This window comes from Solanum verrucosum, unplaced genomic scaffold (assembly GCF_900185275.1).
Source record: "Solanum verrucosum unplaced genomic scaffold, falcon-dt-bn FXZP01000103.1, whole genome shotgun sequence".
Lineage (NCBI taxonomy): Eukaryota > Viridiplantae > Streptophyta > Magnoliopsida > Solanales > Solanaceae > Solanum > Solanum verrucosum.
In genome coordinates, this window is record NW_026020048.1 from 3,726,920 (window position 1) to 3,748,322 (window position 21,403).

Genomic DNA, 21,403 nt, shown 5'->3' on the forward strand with positions numbered 1-21,403 from the left:
GTTTTAATTTTCTAGTTGTGAAAATGTTCTTAAACTTTATTGTGTCTTACCAAGTTCTTCAAAGTTTTGTTCTAAGTATCTTGGGAATACAAGACGAACAACAAATATATGTAGAACTAGTTTTAATGCGCGCAAAGACATACCTAGACATTGCGGTTACTAAATTGTTTTTCTATGTTAGTTTTAGAGTTAATATCTCAGAACTTTCAATAGTTCACTCAAAAAGTCACTTAACTTTGAGTTGTTCACTTCGAAAGTCACTCAACTTTGTTTTATAACTCAAAAGTCACTTAAAAAGTCATGTAATTATTGATATTTTACTTAAAAAGTCACCCAACTAATTTAAATTAATTTTTTCATTGAATTTTGTAAAATACAAAAAAAAAAATTAACTATTTTTTAAAAATTAATAAGATGCTTATTTTAATTATTTTATTGAATTTGTTGAAGTATAATTTTTCTTTTTACCTATAATTTTTTTATTAAAAAAAAGTGGTACTGTGCTGCGTATTTTTTATTAAGCTTCTCATCAATTCCAACTTCTTTCTTCTTCTTCTTTTTTGGATCATTTTTTTAACATATTTGATTCGAGTTATATAATTGCTAAAACAGAAAAGGTTTTCCTGCGGTCAATTGCTATGGTACGATTTCAAAAAAATTAATAATTAAATAATTTGGATTAACAAAATAATTAAAATAAATATATTATTATTTCTTTAAAAAAAATAGTTTAACAGAAAATTAAATTTCAATAAAAAAGAAAAAAATATTTAAATTGATTGAGTGACTTTCTAAGTGAAATATCAATAGTTATGTGACTTTCTAAGTGATATATCAACAGTTGAGTGACTTTTGAATTATAAAACAAAGTTGAGTGATTTCTAAGTGAACAACTCAAAGCTGAATGACTTTCTAAATGAACAATTCAAAGTTGAGTGACCATATGAGATATTAACTCGTTAGTTTTATTGCGCAATAAAATACACCTGAACATCGCAGTTGTCAAATTGTTTCCGTGTTAATTTTAGTGTGTGAAAATAGACTTGAACATTGTGGTTACCAAATTATTTCCTATCTTACTTTAATACACGCGAAATAAACCTGAATATCGCGGTTACCAAATTATTTTCGTGTGTTAGTTTTAATGCGCACTAAAACAAACCTGAACATCGTGGTTACCATATTGTTTTCAGATGTTAGTTTAATGCGGGCGAAAATAAACTTGGATATCGCGGTTACCAAATTGTTTTTCTGTGTTAATTTTAATGCACGTGAAAACACATCTGGAAATTACGGTTACCAAATTATTTTTCGTAATAATTTTAATACACGCGAAAATAGATCTGGACATCGCAGTTCCAAATTGTTTTCTCGTGTGAGTTTTAATTCCCGCAAAACACACCTGAACATTGCAGTTGCCAAATTATTTTCCCATGAAATCAAACCTGGACATCGCGATAACCAAATTACTTTTCCTTGTTAGTTTTAATGCATGCAAAAACAGATTTGAATTTCACGAGTACCATAATATTTTCTTGTGTTAGTTTTAATGCGTGCGAAATTAGATCTAATTACCAAATTATTTTCCTACATTAATTTTAATGCGCGCAAAAACAGACGTGAACGTCACAATTACTAAATTGTTTTATGTGTTAAAAGCGTGATGCATATATAGGATAGGAGTCCTGCACAACTCAAGTGAAATATTGTTCCCCACAGAATAGAAAGAATTACCCTAATCGGTAATCAGAAGGAGAAAACAGTATCGCGACTTTTCCCTTGTACAAGAACCCTATCTGCATCAGCCGGACGGTATGAGTCGGTCAGTGGACGAGCTCGGAACTACCAAACCGGATCCGACGAAGAAGCCCGTCTTCCTCACCAAAGCACAGCGAGAGCAGCTAGCCTTACAGCGCCGCCACGATGAAATCGCCGAACAGAAACGGCGGGCCGAACAGCTTCTCCAACAACAGGGTAACAACCGCCCTTCCTCCACCGATAACGACCATGAACGGGATCATCGTGACAGAGATAGTAGGGGTGACCACCATCGCTCCAGGGACAGGGACAGGGACAGGGACAGAGACAGAGAAAGAGAAAGGGAGTCGAGGGACCGGGAGGTGGAGCGCCGGAAGCGCGATAGGGAGCGCGACGAAGAGGTCAAGGAACGAGAGCGAGCTCGATTGGACAAATTAGCTGAGCGAGAGCGAGAGAAAGAGCTTGATGCAATCAAAGAGCAGTACCTCGGCTCCAAAAAACCTAAGAAGCGGGTGATTAAACCTAGTGAGAAATTCCGATTTTCCTTTGATTGGGAGAACACCGAGGACACATCTCGCGACATGAACGCTCTATACCAAAACCCTCACGAAGCCCGCTTACTCTTTGGTCGCGGATTCCGTGCTGGAATGGACAGAAGGGAGCAGAAGAAGCTTGCTGCCAAGAACGAGAGGGAGCTGCTGGAGGAGATCTGGAAGAAGGATGGCGTTGAGGAGTCTGCAGTAGAAGCAGCTGCCCTGAAGAAGAAGGAACAGGATGCCGACATGTATGACACTTTTGACATGAGGGTCGATCGCCATTGGTCAGACAAGAAGCTGGAGGAAATGACGGAGAGAGATTGGAGGATATTCAGGGAGGATCACAATATATCCTACAAGGGGTCGAGGATACCCCGTCCCATGAGGAATTGGGTCGAGAGCAAGTTAACTACTGAGTTGCTCAAGGCTGTTGATAGGGCTGGCTACAAAAAGCCGTCTCCCATACAAATGGCTGCCATTCCGCTTGGACTTCAACAGCGTGATGTGATTGGTGTCGCAGAGACTGGTTCAGGTAAAACTGCTGCTTTTGTTCTTCCTATGTTGACTTATATCACTAGGCTTCCTCCATTGAGTGAGGAGAATGAGGCGGAGGGGCCATATGCTGTTGTTATGGCCCCCACACGAGAACTTGCTCAACAAATTGAGGATGAGACTGTCAAGTTCGCACACTATTTGGGTATCAAAGTTGTTTCTATTGTTGGTGGGCAGTCCATAGAGGAGCAAGGTTTTAGGATTAGGCAAGGTTGTGAAGTTGTGATTGCAACCCCTGGGCGGCTTCTTGATTGCTTGGAGAGACGTTATTGTGTTCTGAACCAGTGTAATTATGTTGTTCTTGATGAAGCTGACCGTATGATTGACATGGGTTTTGAGCCTCAAGTGGTTGGTGTACTGGATGCTATGCCTTCAAGTAATATGAAACCGGAGAATGAGGATGAAGAGCTTGATGAGAAGAGGATTTATCGAACCACTTATATGTTCAGTGCTACCATGCCACCTGCTGTGGAGCGGCTGGCTAGAAAATACTTGAGAAATCCTGTTGTTGTGACTATTGGCACTGCTGGAAAGACTACTGACCTCATCACTCAGCACGTGTTCATGGTAAAGGAATCAGAGAAAATGTATAAGCTGCAGAAATTGCTGGATGAGCTTGGAGATAAGACAGCTATTGTGTTCATCAACACTAAGAAGCAGGCTGATTTTGTTGCCAAGAATCTGGATAAAAATGGCTACAGGGTAACCACACTGCATGGTGGAAAGTCTCAGGAGCAAAGAGAAATCAGCCTTGAAGGATTTAGGACCAAGAGGTACAATGTGTTAGTTGCTACTGATGTTGCTGGTCGTGGTATTGATATACCTGATGTGGCCCATGTGATAAACTATGATATGCCAAACAATATTGAAGCATACACCCATCGTATTGGACGTACAGGTCGTGCAGGAAAGACGGGTGTAGCCACAACATTCTTGACCATGCATGATACTGAAGTCTTTTATGATCTTAAGCAAATGCTCACACAAAGCAACAGTCCTGTTCCCCCAGAACTTGCCCGACACGAGGCTTCGAAGTTCAAGCCAGGAAGTATTCCCGACAGACCACCTAGGAGGAATGATACTGTATTTGTTCATTAAAGTTGGAATTGCTACATATGCTATTGTAGGGGTCCAGTGTTGGGAGTTTCTATAATGGTATCTGCTGAAAAATGGAGCTAGGTGGGTGAATGATGGAGTTGGTAGATAGAGTGGAGGTTCAAACATAATGGAAGTGAAGTGGTAACATGTTTGGCAATTGAGTTTTTTTCTGTTACTAACAAGTAGTAATGTGCTGTCAGCTTTGCTGAAGGGATTTGTTTTTTAATTCTGATTCCGTTAGTCGATGCCTAGGCTTTACTGAAGATCTTCCTGTAAACTCTTAAACATTTCTTGTGTTTCCTTCTTTACTACTTTATCTTAAGATAGTCTCAGGAACTTAAATACCTTGGTGAAGTATGAAGTTTATTGCCATTAGTTAGCAAGTTCCTTGGACAACAGGTACATGTGCGTATGGAATTTTTCGGTAAACCAGTCCATATTCTAGTAGAAAAACCTACTTCCTTTATGATTGTTTTACGTTATTATGTTATGTTCTGCGGTTCTCATTTGCTTCAACTCTATCTAGCCTCGCACAGCTGCACTTAACATTCTTCATTTGTGTAATCCACAGTTTTTACCCAAATGCACTCTCAGTAATCTGTCAATCAAGTCATGCACCACCATTTCAACCTCCTTTCTTAAAATTTTTGGGGGTAGACACCCAAGTTTGTAAGCTGGTGTTATTTCTGTTTAAGAATTTGATTGCCATATTGTTTTTCCAATTTACAATTTGAGAAAAATTGATTGAAATCTGAAACATCTTCTATAATTAGTCTGTGTTTCATTATTGGTTGAAGTTGTGATTTACACTTTTTGAATAAGAGGGATTTACTTGCTGAGAATATCCATACTTGTGCAAGTAAACACTGGACTTCCAATATTCAAAAGATAGATTTGAGCAATCAAACTGGAATTTGGAAGCAAGCAAAGACACAGCCACTGCTGGTTTTCATTTATTCTGTCTTGAAATTGAATTACAAATCACACTCTTAAAAAAATTACACTTTCTCTTTATTTGCGTGTTTCTGTTGACAATGAGGGAACAAGTATCATGACTGGCTGTTCGATGATCCAAACAACCTGCAGGATGCCACTTCAAATCGTTAGTAACCTCCTCAAAAGGGGAGGGAGGATAAAAGAAATAGACACATCCGTGATTCATGCAGTAGCAATTGTATCAAATCTTACTTCTGCAACCTTGATTGTGAGCGCCTGGTACCATATCAAAAATGGATATACATCAGTACAGTTGTAGGGAAAGAAGTACAGGAAAAAACAATGAAGGAAGACAACCCTAAACCATGTAGGAGTATTAACAGTCAAGCATATAGGAAAGAAACAACCAAATTTGTTGATTGTCTACTTGATTGACATAACTGGTGGTTTAAAAAGGTGAATAGAAGAAGTAAGCTATTTGCTGTATGGTTCTAATTTAGTACTCGTCTCTTGAAAAACATTTTAGTGCATACCTTTGTGATAACTGTGGCTTAACTTTCACCCTCTCGGGCCTCTCCTTTGGTCCTTCTGGTTTTTCGTCAATTCTGATAGGCACATCTTTTATCTGCAGTAAGTGTAATTTAGGAAACAAAATAAGAAAAGTATATCTCATAAGGATGTTTGGAATATAATGAAATGCAGGCATGCAGCAATATACCAAGTTTCTAAACTCGAGATTGTAGAAAGTGTCTATGTATCTTTGCTTTGCCTGTTTCTGATCTTTGTACAATGTCTTCCAAAAAGTGTAGATTGACCCCATATTCAATACCTTGTTTGCATAGATCTTCCATGTGTAACTGCAAAATATCAGGATTAAGAAAATGTCAACAAGACATATGCCTCTCTGCAATTTGAACAATTGTTTATTTGTGAGTTACCATTCATCTATACGCTTTAGACCCTGGGCTGAAATCCTGTTCCAATGCTCAGGATCCTCCCTGCACTTCTGGAAAAAATTAGCAATTTTGTTGCTTGATTCATCTCCATTATTTGGATCAATATGGAAGCCTGAGATCCCATCAACAATAATCTCAGCAGGGCCACCTTGGTTGGTAGCGAAGGTTGGTAATCCACAGTTCATTGCTTCAATGACTGTAAGACCAAATGCTTCATACAAAGCAGGCTGCACAAAAGCTCCTTTTGAATCTGCTATTGTGCGGTAGAGTTCGCTATTCCTGTATCTGTCAGTCTGAGCTGCTATCCATCTAATCTGACCTTTAAGCTGGTATTTCTCTATCAGCACATGCATCTTTTTTATTTCAGCTGCTTCTTCTCTATCATTGGATTTTGTAGGATCAAAGGAACCGCCAACCACAACAAGGTTAACTAAGCTTCTGAGCTTCTTGTTCTTGCCAAACCATTCAGTTAGTCCAGTTGTGTTCTTCACTGTGTCCAGCCTTGCCATGGTGAAGAGGATAGGTTTCGTTCTGTCTTCTAAATATCCACTGTGGTTGAAAGAAGTAAAACATTAATACGTAGAATTGTGGGATGTTCCTATTGGCATTAAACTGAAGTTTGAGAACTAAGACTTACATGTGCTCGTCATTATCCACTTTACTAAAAAGAAGCTTCTCAATGGCAGGTCGGAAATCAGTCAAACGCTTCTGCTTTTCTGTGTAAGGGAAATATACTGACTGGTCTGCCCCAGGAGCAGCAATGTTAAATTTAGGATCAAAGACATTGATGCCTGAAACAACTCTATAAAGCCCTGGAAGGGTAAATGCACTGTGACTTTCATACTGCCCTGGCCTGTCTTTGCTGCAAATGTAAGCACATAAGAATGAGATCCATGAAGTTTCAATAATTAGAGTAAATACATAACTGGATTTGTGATGTGTATTTGATGGTAGTAAAAGAACAATTCTAATTTTATATTACTCGTCTGCTCTAGTTCTTACCTTCCAGCTATTTCTTGATATGTGCTTGTGATAACAAAATCTGCAGAATTCATTGCAATCAAATCAGCTGTAAATTGGCACGAAAAGTGGTACTTTGGATCGAGTTCCTTTAATTTGATGTCAGAATCTTCATATTTAGTCTTCTCCAGAGCATGAGCAATTGTTCCCTAGTACAGAGATGGTCTAGGTTAGTGGACATTAAGACACTAACTTGGGGAAGAAACAATATCGACAAAGATTAGGGAAAGTTACCAGAGTTATCCCAAGTTTTCTAGCCATTAATGATGCCACTAAATTCCCATCAGTGTAGTTACCAATGATTAGATCAGGCTTGCCTTCCATTAGCTCGATGATTTTGTCAGAAGCATCCTTTAGTCAAGGCAAAAAGAAAATGTAATTTAGGAAGAAAGAAAAACTCTGGTTGAGCAAGGTTTATATAAAGATACACACCTGAGTATATCTCTCCAGATAAGGGTAGATATCGAATCGAGAAACCCATTGATTAAGCACTCCTTTTTCTGTCCTAAATGGAACTCTGAGTATGTGAGAATGCTTTGTATTCTTGATTGGTTCTAGTTCCTGGTTGCACTTTGTTCCTTTTGCATCTGGGATTAGCCGGGTTAACTGTGCAATCAAGATATGATATTAGCTTTTCTAAACAACCTCTATGTTATTGCATACTCATGTCGATTGTCTAGGAACTCACCACAAGAATCTGAGGCTTAACATTGAGCCCCTGCTGTTTAATTCTTTGTAACATTTCTTCTTCAAAAGCTACAACTTGATCCAAAACATAAACCACCTGTTGATCAAAAGCAACGGATTTAACTTATATAATATGATAAGTGTAAATAATAGTGTATTTTAACCTATTGTAGCAGGTAACCTTCTTGATTTTTGCAGGTATTTTATTCCGTTTCTAATGGAGGTTACTTGTGATTATCTTTTAGGTGACCTGATAGTTTAAAAATTCTTTTATAGTGAAGTATGTAAAAGTTAGATGCTTACCTGACCACCGGTGTCTGGCAAGCCAAGAACATCAGCCTGGCCGAAGTATCCATGAACAGAGAACAATACAATATTGAAAACAGTTGGAACCCTTCCAAAGAATTTCTCAAAGTTTGATGGATCCGGTGCCTGAAGCACCTCAGAAAGTGTTCTCATGGTATCTCGGACTCTTTCAGCTGTATCACCCCAGCCTTTCTCAAAACCCCACTCTTTGAATCTGTACAAGAATTGAAGCCACTTAGTACTTTGTAGCATGCCAAAAGGGGGAGGAAGTAGAGGAAAAACTAATTAACCTTAGCTCAAAGCTCTGATATGGTGTATCAGTTGGTATGGAAGAAATAGATGATTCTGCTACAACCAATGCTGCCTGAAGCTTTGAGACAGTGCTGAGCGTCTCATTGATCATCAGTTTCTGCAGTTGAACATAAAGGAAAGTTGTTATTATCTTTTCCTCTTAGGACAAGTGTTCATTTATGAAGTTTAGTTTTGCTTGACATACATCTCCTTGATGGTTCAACGTGAGCAGGTAGTCAACTAGACACTGTGCACTCGTGGAGCTAGCATTTAGCTTTGAAGTTAGAAACTTGGAAACATAACTGAGACCATTTCCGATTGAAGAAGATAGAGTCAGACGAGGCGTTGAGAAGTCTACTGCTCCAAAATCAATTTCCAGTGCATATTCATCTTTTGCCCTGCATTTCATGTTCACACAAAGGTAATCCTTATAAGTTTTCACTTTTCTGATTGAAGGTATAAAACCATAGAAGGTATGATTAAAGCTGCAATGTATTCTATACCAGCTTTCATCAACTATCATTTCCTTGAATTTCAAGTACTCTGTAGCTGTAATACCCTCAACAGAAAGATCATTAGCATTCACTTTCACATATTCCCAGAACCCGGGATTCTGTCTCGTGGCGAAGGCAATGTAGGGAGGAACAACTGCAGCCTCCTGCAAAATTTGATCACAGAAGATTTTAAGAACAAATGTACATCATGCAAAATCTGGAAACAATAATAGAAGAAAACTATTATAAGTGCAGCACATGGTTCTTTCTATACCATTGTAGTACATAATATGTAGCCAAGTAAGCCTTCCAAAACATGGTTCCTTTCTGCTGGATCATCAATCACTTTCTCTAATTCATCCATCAAGCTATGCAGTTTCATCATCCTCTTGCCTTGCTCTATGTATTTGGCAAAACATCTCTTCATGTGATACCGGCTTTGCCTCAACGCTTCTGGCATGCTATCAGCTATGGACTCTGATCTCTTCAAGGCTGGTGTAGTAGCCATTTTCGGTGAGTTTAAAGCTTAAGGTATTGATATTTACACAAAGAATTGTGTTTTTATTGATTTTGTGATTTTTGTTGAGAATTTTTGGGAATTTATAGGTAATTAGCAAGAGACAAAGATGAACAGTTACAAGGAAAAGAGGAAAGAAAGGAGAAAGAACAAAACTTTCTCCTAAAGAAAAAAGAAAAGAAAGGAATTTTGTTGTCATTTGGGTGAATGGTTGAGGTATTGGTATCATTCTTTTCTTTCTGTCTGATTGATGATCAACCCATGAGAATATTCACTATCTCACGACACAAATACCAAATGAGAAAGACTATGAGGAAAACCAAAAAGAACATCAAAATAGCAATCTTGATCATCAGGATAGACAAGTACCTTTATATCAATCCCTGTTTAATGTTTTTGCATGTAACTTACTTTTTTTCCCAAAGTTACTACTCAATATAACTATAATTGTTTTTTACTTGACTGGATTGTAAATATATTTTACACTTGGCACATTAAGATGAGTCCAGTAGAAACGGGTCAGCGAATGGAAATTCAAGAATTTTTTTATATCCAAAATTTGCGTCGTATTATTTTCAGTGAAGTGGATTCAAAACTCAAAACCACTGGATAGAGTAATTTGAGAAAGAAAAACCCCAAGCAATATTGAATAAATAAATAAATAAATAAATAGAAGAGTGCGACTCTAATACCATGCCAAAGAATTTGACCATTCAGTTCTAAACAAGAGTTCTTTAGGGTGAGGTATTAGGTATAATAATTCCAGGCTTAAAATGTATGACTATTTTATCTTGTGTTTGATTGGAGATATTAAGCAATCCTGAAATTATTTATCCCACCATTTATACCTTAAGCCTCGTCTGGTTGGGAACAAATTATTCCAAGATAACTAATTTTGGGATAAGTTATTCTACTATGTATATGAGATAACTTATACCATCACTATGGCAAAAATGGTGGGATAATTAATCCAATAACTATCTAATACCTCCAACCAAACATGAGATAATATAATCTTATATTTTATCCTAAGATTATCATACCTCACACCAAACGAGCCCTTAGTGATGTGATAAGTTATTCATATACATAGTGGAATAACTTATCTCATGATAACTTATCTCGGGATAACTTGTTTTCAACCAAACGAGAATGTTATAGGTAGAGTTGCCTTTCATTGTGTAACAATATGATAATATTTGCCATTCATCAAGAGGTTTCTTATTAACATATGGAAATATGACAGGAAATCAAAACATCTAATTTCTGAAATTGGCCATCAATTTCTTAATTTTTGAAATAAAATTTACATATTGAAAATGACACAAAACAGTTAAGTGAGAAGAATTTGAATTAAAATATTTGGAAAAAAAAAACATACTTTAGGAAAAAGAGAGTTCTCAAATAATACCAATTAATCTTAAGATAGTCTTTACATATTCCATAGGCAGTACAAAATAGCACTTTTCTCCTCACATATTAAGCACATTAAGTGATTAAATCACTTATCATAATTCTTGTAGACAGAAAGCTTGTTTTCTTTCCACCATTTCTCTACTTCCTTCACAGTAAACTTTTTCCTACTGCAAAATTCAATCAAAAAGATATCTAGTAAGCAGTTTAACATACTAACAAAGGATGTTTAAAGTGAGAGGATTTTAATCAAAAGACTTGATAAGAGCAGAAAAGGTGGAAGTTTGTGTTTCATACAACTTATGAAAGAAAATATACCTGAACCTAAATCCCTTCAGTCCCTTCTTTCCACTTGGCAGCATTGTCAATCTTACGTAGACACCGGGCTGATACTGTTCCACCCATTCATCTGTTGATGTTGCAGCAGCTTCAACATTAGTTTCTCTTCCAGCTAAAAAACATTTTGACATTGCCTGAAACTGCAATCAACATAACATGTTCCATCGATGAATTAAAGACAGATTCACAAAATAGTTTAAGAAAAGGAGACAACCAAAAGTTTTAACTCACAAAACAGTTTCTTCTAGCATCATTTTTTTCTTCTCCTTTTGTAACAACTACTTTGGTTTGCTCATTGGATGGAGTACTCTCTGTACGCAGCACCCAACTGAAAACATCGTTGAGAGAAGTGATCTCAGAACTGGCGAGTATCTGTGACTTAGCAGTCTCAAACTCAGTGGGAAGTCCAGCTAAGAAACTCATTACAGCCATTTGTTCCCTCTGAGCTTGTTGCACCTTGATATCAGTACTAAATGGCAAAAGCATGTTCAGTTCCTCATAAATTTTCTTGAACTCCATGAAGTATATGGTGAGTGTCTTAGCTTCCTTCTCGGGATGGTAGAAAGCCTTACAAACTTCATAAATTCGAGATGCATAACCTTTGCCAGAATATAGATACTCTAGATAATCCATCAACTCTTTAACAAATTCACAGTGATGAGCCAAACCAACTACTTCATTGTCCATAGAGTTTATAATTTGCAAGAACAGTCTAGCATCATCTCTTATCCAAGCATTTTTAGTTTCATCAATTGGAGGGTCCTGACTAAGATGGTCATCCTTTTCAACACTACTCAAGTAGATCCTGATTTTCCTACTCCAATCTATATAATTAGACCCATTTAATTTATAATCTGTAATTTTGGATACTGTTAAAGAGGCAGAAACTTTATCATCACACATTTTCAACTACTGTTTAGTGAAGAAACTGACAACGAGGGCAAATAACTAGTGTCTGTTCCTCAAGAAATTAGCAGCTTCTTCCCAAAAAACTGAACCTTTACCCAAAACAGCTCCAAGGCAATAACACGAAACTGTCAAGGAGACAAAGTGAAAAGCACACCTTCAAATAGAGATTCTACATCAGAAGAATACCGTAATGTATCATGAATGACAAGACGATGTGGAGCAGCAAGCCAACATCAGATCTGCCAAACCAAGCCAGCAAGTGGAAGGCAACAGCAGAGACCTCTTCCCAGGCTGCCGGAAGTGGAAGAACTTAATGATTCTATTCATAAATATGAAGGAATTTATAAGGTTACAAGAATCCCATCTAAGGAAAGAAATCAAGAGATATATTACAGGATCTTCATGATATGACTCTCTTGAGCTTTCTCCTTTCTTATTTCACATAATCTTTATAGTTGCAAAGCAGCCAGAATATTGAGGCACCATAATTAGAACTTATGACCAATCATACATTAGATGAAATCAATCGCTAATTAATTAGTCCACTTTGCTCTAAATTATACAAATTGTCATCTTCAGAACATCAAAGCTTTATTATCAATAGAAAAGGAAGACATTGGAATGTAAAAGAAAAGAGATTCCATCTCTAGAGAAAAGTTTCTTCATATGCCTGCTTTTGGAATGAAACATTAAGACACTCGGTTTCAATCTAAAGAAGCAAAAGCTAAAGTTCGGAATCCAGAAATACCTATGAAAATACATCCTTGAGTGAACTTAAGGTCACTCAAAAACTTCAGCAAGTGAAAAGATTTTATTTCTGAATATCTATGGCAATTGGGGAACACTCAAAGCCAAGTATAAAGGCTGTAGGGAAGCTACATGAAGCCAAAAACTGCTCCCTTGCAATGGAACCTAGATCTATAAAACATGAAGAAAGCTAGTCACTATCAAGCCGGGGCAGCAGACATGGATTCACCCTCTTCAGTTACAAAAGGAAGTGGCTTGGTTGGGGCAGGCAACCGCCCAATGCTATCCACCTTATCCTTCAGTTTTGGTGGAGGCCTTGCTGGTCTTGGGAGCAACCTGCCCTTTTTCTCGAACCACTCAGGCTTCAGTAGTGCCCGTAACCCAAGTTTGTTGTAATGCACTCTCCTTACAGACCCACCCGCTGCTTCCACGGCTGCTTTAGCTCTAACGGTCACCCTTGAGACCTGTCATTAACAGTTAGTGTTGGATGAGTACACTGAGATGACAGACATCATTGGTCATTCTAGCAAGCAAATGTGATGGATATTCTCAATAAATTGATACCATAAACAAAGAGAGAAAAAAGGATCATGCCAAACATATCCATGTTTAAGGAACAAGAAAATATCCCCTCTCCACCATCAATATATTTACACAGCACATTTCTGAAAGTGCTAAACTGACATGAGCTTTTACAAATACTTATACCTTGCAACACATTTACTATAAATAGCAGTACAGGTCGAGAACCACTTTGCAACTCAAACAAACTGTAATTGATGTTATTTCTACCAAATGACCTTTATATGAAGCGCACTACCAAATTTAAAATTACTCCCTCTATTCCATATTAATTGAATTTTCAGGTCTGTTTTCATTGTTCAAAGTTCAAGATGGATGCTTGAAATTTTTCCTATAGTTTCCCATCCCTTTAATGATGTTTGATATTTTCTAGGAGATAACTTGCACTAATTGCAAAGTTATATTTATGAAATCACAAAGGACAATAGTGAGAAGTATGGTTTAAATTATGTCCGTGCATTGCCTCAGAATTTAGTTAATATGGAATAGAGGGAGTATTGTTTTTTAACAATGAATACCAAATTGAATAAAAAAAGGCTATATTAATTAGTCTTGACTGAATATTACCTCTAAATGGATGGGCCACTGAATATGTTCAGCTCCACGCCCCATCAACCTGGCTCCATCTTCTATTTGCTTCCCTATTGCACCGGAATCCTATTGGCATAAGAAGTTGATTTGTAAAGGAAGGTGCTAAATGCTTAAGCAATATAAAGCTATACTTACACCATAAGCTACAATTACCTTTAGAGTTTTCATTGTGATCAACTCTGACGAGTCAATCTTTCCAGCATTTATCAGCTTTGCAATCTTTCCCAACCCAACTGGCTGCATGGAGCACATAAACAAGGAACAATTAATCAGAAGAGAACCACTAACACTACTCCAAGGTTTTAAAGCCATCATGGTTTTAATAACTAAACAAATATTAACATATCTTTACTCAATGACAAAATAATTAGTGACGTATTTACCATATACCATCCAAAAAAGGGGGAATTTTAGTAAGAAAAAGATGTGCCTCCTCCTGTCATGATAATTGATGGCACCTGTATGGTGCAAACAACATATTTAAGTAGAAGTTGTACTAATATCTATACAACCTTTACTCTTAGAAAGCTTCTTCAGGCTAGCAAGTGAAGCAGTGATTAATCACAGGACTATCACAGCCTTCTCTTCTCAATATAGAATGTTAGACCTCTTTGAAAAATCTCAGGAAGCCCCAGAAAAGAAAATATTAGACAGTCACTACTTTCTGGTGCTGGCTTGTTTTGCTCTCAATTTCTAACCGCAACTACCATTGCCCTAACATATTGGTATGGGGGAAGACTAATGGACAAAAACTTACTCAGTTCATAGCAACTGTTTTAAGTTTTCTTCCTTTTGATGAGTACCGGGAAAAATATAGCAGATTCTGAAAGTATGACTTCTGACTTTGCACAGGTAGCAGCGCCATTGCATCTGTATATGCCATCTTCGATTGAAAACTGAGATTGAATTTGAGAATGCTGAAGGGCTTTAAGTCACAAAGGTATAAAGAGGAAAGATAGAGCTGAAGAATGTCTTCTTTTATAATCCTTCTAAGCCTGATCAATCAATCTTCCCAGGCACGAACCTGGAAAAACAGTACTACTTGTTGGGCAAAGTGATTCTGGAATTATTGGCTTGATAGACAGATTCTATGATCCAATAAAGGGACAAGTTCTGATTGATGACAGAGAGATCAAAAGCAACAACTTGAAGAGCTTAAGATCACAGATGGATTTAGTGAGTCAAGACCTACCCTTTTTACTGGATCACTACACGACAATATCATTTCTAGGAAAGAAGAAGCTACAGAGTCTGAAATCAAGAAAGCTGCAATAAGTACTACATACGTAACAAAAAGTAAGTACTACAAAGCTAAAAAGTATAAACAGACGCAATAAGATAACACCAAATGGCTAATTCAGTACGACCTTCACATAACACACAAACAAACTACCAAATTTTCCGAACTGCCACACCCATTTCACATGTCTTACTTTCTATTGATTCCATACATTAACAAAAAGTAGAGCCTTGGTTATGGAACAATTATTCCTTTACTCTATCAGCAAGCAACTACAAACTAATTAGTGAAATCTCATATTTACTCAATGAATGTTCTACCCTCTATCTAATCATTTTAATGTTATTTAATGTAACTTTTTTCAAGAGAATGTTCAGACTATTCAAAATTTGAACTTTGACGTGATCCCAGCTATAAGCACGAAATCAATCAACTGCTGAAATCAAACCAAAAGCAGAAATCCCAATCCACCCAAGAGTAAAAATACCTGAAATGTGAGACTGAATGGGTTCTTAAACCCACGTTTAGGCACACGGCGACGAAGTGGGGTTTGTCCACCTTCAAACCCGAACTTATATGTCCCTCTAGCTTTCTGACCCTTATGTCCTCGACCCGCCGTCTTTCCTTTACCCGACCCAATACCTCTTCCCTTACGAGTCTTCTGCTTCCTAGCACCTTTGTTATCTTGCAAATCATTTAGGCTCAGAAGACTGTAAGCTCTGCGAAACTGACACCCCAATGATCCAACGCTGGAGATGGGGCGTTGAGAAAATTGCAAAAATGGAAACTTTTGTGAAGATGTGAATATGTGTTGAGAAATCTTGATGGGTTCGCTGTAGATTGGAACATTTTGGAGGGTAGACGATGATAGTAGTGAAGTGATTCTTCTTCTCAACATTTCTTCTAGGGTTTATAGTTGAGCAATGTGACTACTGCTATAAGTTTTGTGTGAAGTTGCCAGGTCGCGTACTGTTAATTTGATACTAGTTTTTTTAATTACATTTTAGTCCATAGAGTTTAAGTAAAAGTTATGTTGTTCACACTTTAAGCTTGTAAGTTTCGTTTTAAGTATTAGATTTGGTCCCTTCATTACTATGAGCTATGGGGTATACATAATTATTTAACTTGAAATTGAAAATAATAAGAGGAAAGTTATCAAAAATCATCCTTTAATTTAAGGGCAAACCACATAAATCCCACTAATTTAGGTCTTAATTATTAAGATTCCCAATAATTTCAAATATTACTTCATGTACCATATTTTATGCTTAGGATACATGAGTATGAATCCATGAGATACATGTATCTGCCGAATTTTAAAATTGAGATACAAAATTTATTTATTTAAATTAATTCATGTTTGGAACTAATTTCCTTAATTAGAGGAGTAATTGAGGATTTTCAAAATACATAGCTAATTAATTTCATTTTATTATTCTTTAAAATAGTAAATTCATTAATATTATTAATATAAGATAAAAACATGTATATCTTGGTAATGAATTTTGATTAATTTCAAATTATTACTCTTAAAATAATAAATTCATTAATTTGATATATCTATTATCAATATATGATGTATCCAACAAACTAAACACTTAGATACACGAGTGTCCTGCAAGTACATTCATATGTATCATAGAAGTATCTAGCATTAATTTTATGTATTTGTTATAGGTATCTAGTATTGATATTATGTATCTCTCTCTCTCTCTCTCTATATATATATATATATATATATATAATTTCATGTATCTTTTACATGTATCTAGTATTAATTCCATGTATCAAGTATCAATTGCATATGTTATATCCAAAAACATGTATCTCGAATACATAGTAAGGATATACATCTAATTATGTGTATCTAAATATGGAATATACAAAGAGATGAAGCATATACATCTAATTATGTGTATTTAAATTTCATACGTTATATCCAAAAACATGTATCTCGAATACATAATAAGCATACACATTTAATTATATGTATCTAAATATGAAATGTAGCTGAAATACATGAATTTAGGAATAAATCACGACTGTAGAGTATTTGTCGTATCATTAATATCATCGTGTTGTTAAAAAACATGTATCCGAAATTTAATGGTGGATACATATACATGGTCAGACACCCCATTACTAAAAATACAACTCAGATCTTAATTAAGACTACTACTTACTGGATACACATGTTTCAAGGGCTATATCAAAGTGATATTGGTACTACCAAATCCATGTCACGGTAACCAAAAAAAGCCTTAGAAGAACACCAACAAACAAAAACTCTCTACAATACTCCCTTTGATCTTTTTGCGTTGTAGTATAACATAATCAAAACTAAGATCCATTTCTTCCGGAGACAAACAATCAAGACACACTCTGAATTAAAGTTTTCTCTGTAGCAGTTACTTTGATTTGATCTAGTTATAAATGAACAATACAAAATAATATTTGAGTTCAGGAGAATTTGTCTGTCATGGTGATGATATCTTGAGAAAAAGAGAGTAGATTAGCTATTGTTGGAATGAAATTGTACGATGAAATTCTTGAATCATAAAGGAGGACACATAATTGAGTGATAAATATGGGAGGGGAGAATTAAGAGATAGTGATTGATTTGGAGTGAAAGAGTTAATTAAACAGATAGTTAATCAATCCTAGTTTTAAGATATGTGGGTATCTAATAATCTAATTATATCTTCAAATAATATATTAATATATGGTATAAATTATTAAAAGTGGTAATATATGTAATTGTTTGAAAGTAAAGATAATATTAGTATATATAGTAGTGATGTATGTCTAATAAGGTAGTTTATCCTTAATTTAACTCTTAGCTGGATTTCTTCTCAAATTTTATAAGGGGTCGTTTGGTAAATAAATCAGGAATTAGTGACTTAGGGATTAATAATACACAAATTAATAGTGCATGGTTTATTTTTTATCTCATGCTTGGTTTATTGCTTCCCAGCTCAACTTGTATTTGGATCAAAACTCTACAAAAAGATTAGCCTTGAATTATTATGAGATTTTCTATTTCATGTAATCGAGTCAAGGTAGATAATTGTCAGACCATATTATTTTTTTATGGCCTTCTAACTAGCTTGGAGAAGAACAAGTTTGTTGTCATGTTTGCTATTTTCTAACTTGAATTATTTGGGTAAATAATTGTCATCTTAGTAAATTACTGTCAATTTTCAATTTTAAAAAAGATAGATCATCTAGTTTTAAAATCGAAAATACGGTAAATAATAGTAAAGTCAAATAAATAATCTACATTTATACATAAAAATTGCAAGTTGTAAATTTAATATGTATAAATCGTATAAAATACAAATACTTAGAAACCACATGTATATTCAACAATAACATATTTAATTAAGATCACAAACGTTGTGTGTTGATATATTTGTTTTTTCAATAAGTAAATGTTAAACAACTCATATTTCAAATATTGTATTGATTTGTATTTCATTTATTTAGTAGCAAACAACTCTCTCTAAATAATAAAATTTACAAGCTTATTTATTTAAATATATTTACTAGTACATATATAAAACATAAAATCAAGAAACTAAACAAAATGATTTTGGGGATATTTTGTCATTACATAGATTAATGTCATGGACTCATGATATTAAATCATATGTGTTACTAATACCATCTAATGGAAGGTATTAGTAATGCATCCTACAATACCATGTAGGATGTATAACTAATGTATGAATTAGTTATATTTAGGTCCAAAAGTCCTACCAAACATAGTACTAAATAATACCATACCTAAATAATATATGAATTATTTCTCCTAATACTTCCTACCGATCGACCCCTAAATAATAAATTACAGCACTACAATGTATAATGCAACTGCAAAGTATTTGCTTGTAGAGATACCTCCACAGAATAACTAATTTCCATCTCTCAATGGACCTTCTAGCTACACATGACATGGAGTAAATTCCTTCACTGACCACATTCTTGTTTTTTTCAATAAAAGCACAAAGCTCACTAGCAAGTGGTGGTGGCATCTCTTTGATCTCCGGGAATTTATGATTATCTTGAAACTTATTTAGGATGTTGAGCAACTTACAATCTTCTGGAGCAGTTGTTTGAAGAACTTCCAATGCGGTTCTGCATTTCGTTATTAGCCATCTCATTGCAACAACTTCACTCTCTGTTGAAAGTCTGTTCCCCGAATAAACAAGGTGTACAACAGATTTGCGACTGGTTTTAGGGACTGCCCAGAATCGCAATGTTGATAGTAGTGCAAAGGATGGCTTCCCATCTGGATGAATGTATAGTGACTCATTATCCCATGAGCAGAGAGAATACATATCTGGTTCTAAAGGTATAAAGGCCTTGTCATTTGGGTTCTCAGTCAGAAGAAATCCATAGTGTTGAAGAAGCTCCAGATTTGTGTAGGTTCCGTAGCTTAGAAGAACCTGCAGTAATCAATCAAGCTAGTGGGATCAGTGCAACTCCTTCAAACTAGAAAATAATTCAAAATGAGATGGCGAACTGTCGTGATAATGACACTGGACATTTGATGCAATACAAGCGCTGTTCATTTTTGTAGTTCTTTTGATATCCTGAATATCAAGTAATGGAGCATCCACCTCACAACTTATTAATGGAAAGGAACCACTTCTATAAATTCACGGAATGCCACACATAAAGAAAAGAAGTATTAAAAGGAAGGAAGCATTTCAGAATCACCTGGTCTCCTTTCCGGTAGTTTCTTCTAGCATAGAAATGGTATGAAGAAACGTCTTTCTCATATCCAGCATCTATTAGCCTAGCGGCAGCATCCAATTCAGTTTCTGATTTAAGTGTACCGTTTTCTTGCAAAGAATAAGGCTTTCCAGCACCTTGATCTTCATAATTAGATGTTTCCTCTTCAGGTGCTGCATAATTGAAGAAATCTCCCACAGGGCATAAACATCCAGCTTCATCCCAAGGTATATGCATGGTGCGCGAGGAGATCTTCAGTAAGAAACTTTTTTCATGTTAAACCTTGAATATGTCAAGAAATTGTCTAATTGATAGACAGTGGTGCTCAAGTACATTGTGAATGGAGACAGACAGCGTGCTAGATAGATCACGAATCAAACACAGCATTTGAATCTTGCAATGATTAGGGATTTCTAATCAGACCACTAGAGTAAGAAATGGCATAGCACTATTCCAGATTAGCACTTGAGTTCACTCCATACTTACAGAACCAGAGGCCCAGAGCCATGCCTTAAGAGCGAGGAATTGTGGCTTGAGCTTCAGTTCATGCATAAGCTGAGTCACTTCATTCCACTCCTCTTCAGCCTTCCGAGAAGCCTTTTGTGCAGCCCATATGGCATCATCAATCTAAAAGCAGTGGAGATATATAAGATGAAGTCTTTTATGGTGAATTTCAGTCAATTATGATGCTTTATGATAGACATTAGCAATGCAGTGAACAGAAGAAGTGTTTTCCAACTATGAAATACATTTTAACTTGTAGGGATTGCTACAAACTTGCAATGCTTGTATCTCGAATTTGCCAAAATCAGCAAGTGTGTCATAGCTGCGGGGAAACTGTTTTAGATAGGGCCACCACCTTGAACTCTTACCCTTGTTCGCTTCATTTAACAATCCAACAGCCAATATCTGCAGTAAAAATAAGATCAAATAACATAAACATGAAATTGAATGAAACCATCATTACTTTCCAAACAAATCACTAGAGTAGAACAAGTGTTAAACACTCTGACGGTGGATATTTGATTCACTTTGCACAACCAACTGGTGCAAAGCGTTAACTATAAAAACACTTGAAGAAACTGCAGACTCAACATAAAAATTCAGCATATAAGTACAACAATTACATTGAGTTAAATTCATATTACTAGGTGATCATATAAAACTCCAAAAACATAAAGTTCCTACCTCTAGTCCAAAACAAAGCAAAACGCAAGTTCTAATTCATATACTCCATATTAAAGAGAAGAATAACCTGTGTGGAGCACAGAGAAGGGTGATTCTTGACAGCAATGGAGAATGCCTCATCGGTCATCATAAGATTTTGACTAGTCATTAACGCTCCCTTTGGAACTCTAAGAATCAATTCCCCTTTCTTAATATCACGAACTGCTGCTAAACCTCTCCTTCATCAATTGAAAAAATCATTCATGCCTCATCAGATTCATATAATAAAATCCAAATAAAAATAAAAATAAGAGTTGTGATTAATACATACCCTCCGGCTTTAGGGAAATTAGAGACACAAAGGGTGTTTCCCAAACATGAATCTGATTGGGTTGTACAAGTTGATGGAGAATCTGAGATTCCCAGCTCCACTGCCCATTTCAGGAAGCTCTTCAGGTTCAATTCTTCAGCTTCTTCCATGGCGGCTTTGCTGTGGAACTGGGTTTTTTTCCTTTTCTTTTGTTAGA

At 35.9% G+C, this 21,403-nt stretch overlaps 4 protein-coding genes across 4 annotated transcripts; 1 reads left to right on the forward strand and 3 right to left on the reverse strand.

The window, feature by feature from the left end:
* Nucleotides 1-1,728: 1,728 nt before the first annotated feature.
* LOC125821807 (DEAD-box ATP-dependent RNA helicase 21) lies at nucleotides 1,729-4,288 on the forward strand. The gene has a single exon (XM_049501170.1). The coding sequence runs from the start codon at nucleotides 1,815-1,817 to the stop codon at nucleotides 3,942-3,944; it is 2,130 nt and encodes a 709-aa protein (XP_049357127.1). The 5' UTR covers nucleotides 1,729-1,814; the 3' UTR covers nucleotides 3,945-4,288.
* A 433-nt stretch (nucleotides 4,289-4,721) lies between these two features.
* Nucleotides 4,722-9,146, reverse strand: LOC125821806 (sucrose synthase 7-like). The gene is made up of 15 exons (XM_049501169.1): nucleotides 8,909-9,146; nucleotides 8,644-8,798; nucleotides 8,346-8,538; nucleotides 8,140-8,258; nucleotides 7,847-8,063; nucleotides 7,545-7,640; nucleotides 7,289-7,462; nucleotides 7,091-7,207; nucleotides 6,839-7,005; nucleotides 6,474-6,698; nucleotides 5,819-6,385; nucleotides 5,599-5,737; nucleotides 5,414-5,505; nucleotides 5,133-5,156; nucleotides 4,722-5,024 (listed from the first exon to the last, which is right to left on the reverse strand). The coding sequence occupies exons 1-15, from the start codon at nucleotides 9,140-9,142 to the stop codon at nucleotides 4,994-4,996; spliced, it is 2,550 nt and encodes an 849-aa protein (XP_049357126.1). The 5' UTR covers nucleotides 9,143-9,146; the 3' UTR covers nucleotides 4,722-4,993.
* A 3,178-nt stretch (nucleotides 9,147-12,324) lies between these two features.
* On the reverse strand, nucleotides 12,325-15,936 carry LOC125822473 (uncharacterized). Its single transcript, XM_049501873.1, has 4 exons — nucleotides 15,460-15,936; nucleotides 13,886-13,969; nucleotides 13,709-13,798; nucleotides 12,325-13,023 (listed from the first exon to the last, which is right to left on the reverse strand). Exons 1-4 carry the CDS (start codon nucleotides 15,868-15,870, stop codon nucleotides 12,760-12,762), a joined length of 849 nt encoding a protein of 282 aa, XP_049357830.1. The 5' UTR covers nucleotides 15,871-15,936; the 3' UTR covers nucleotides 12,325-12,759.
* A 2,619-nt stretch (nucleotides 15,937-18,555) lies between these two features.
* LOC125822491 (protein SET DOMAIN GROUP 40) lies at nucleotides 18,556-21,403 on the reverse strand. The gene is made up of 6 exons (XM_049501893.1): nucleotides 21,208-21,403; nucleotides 20,965-21,115; nucleotides 20,487-20,618; nucleotides 20,196-20,336; nucleotides 19,695-19,961; nucleotides 18,556-19,420 (listed from the first exon to the last, which is right to left on the reverse strand). The coding sequence occupies exons 1-6, from the start codon at nucleotides 21,354-21,356 to the stop codon at nucleotides 18,794-18,796; spliced, it is 1,467 nt and encodes a 488-aa protein (XP_049357850.1). The 5' UTR covers nucleotides 21,357-21,403; the 3' UTR covers nucleotides 18,556-18,793.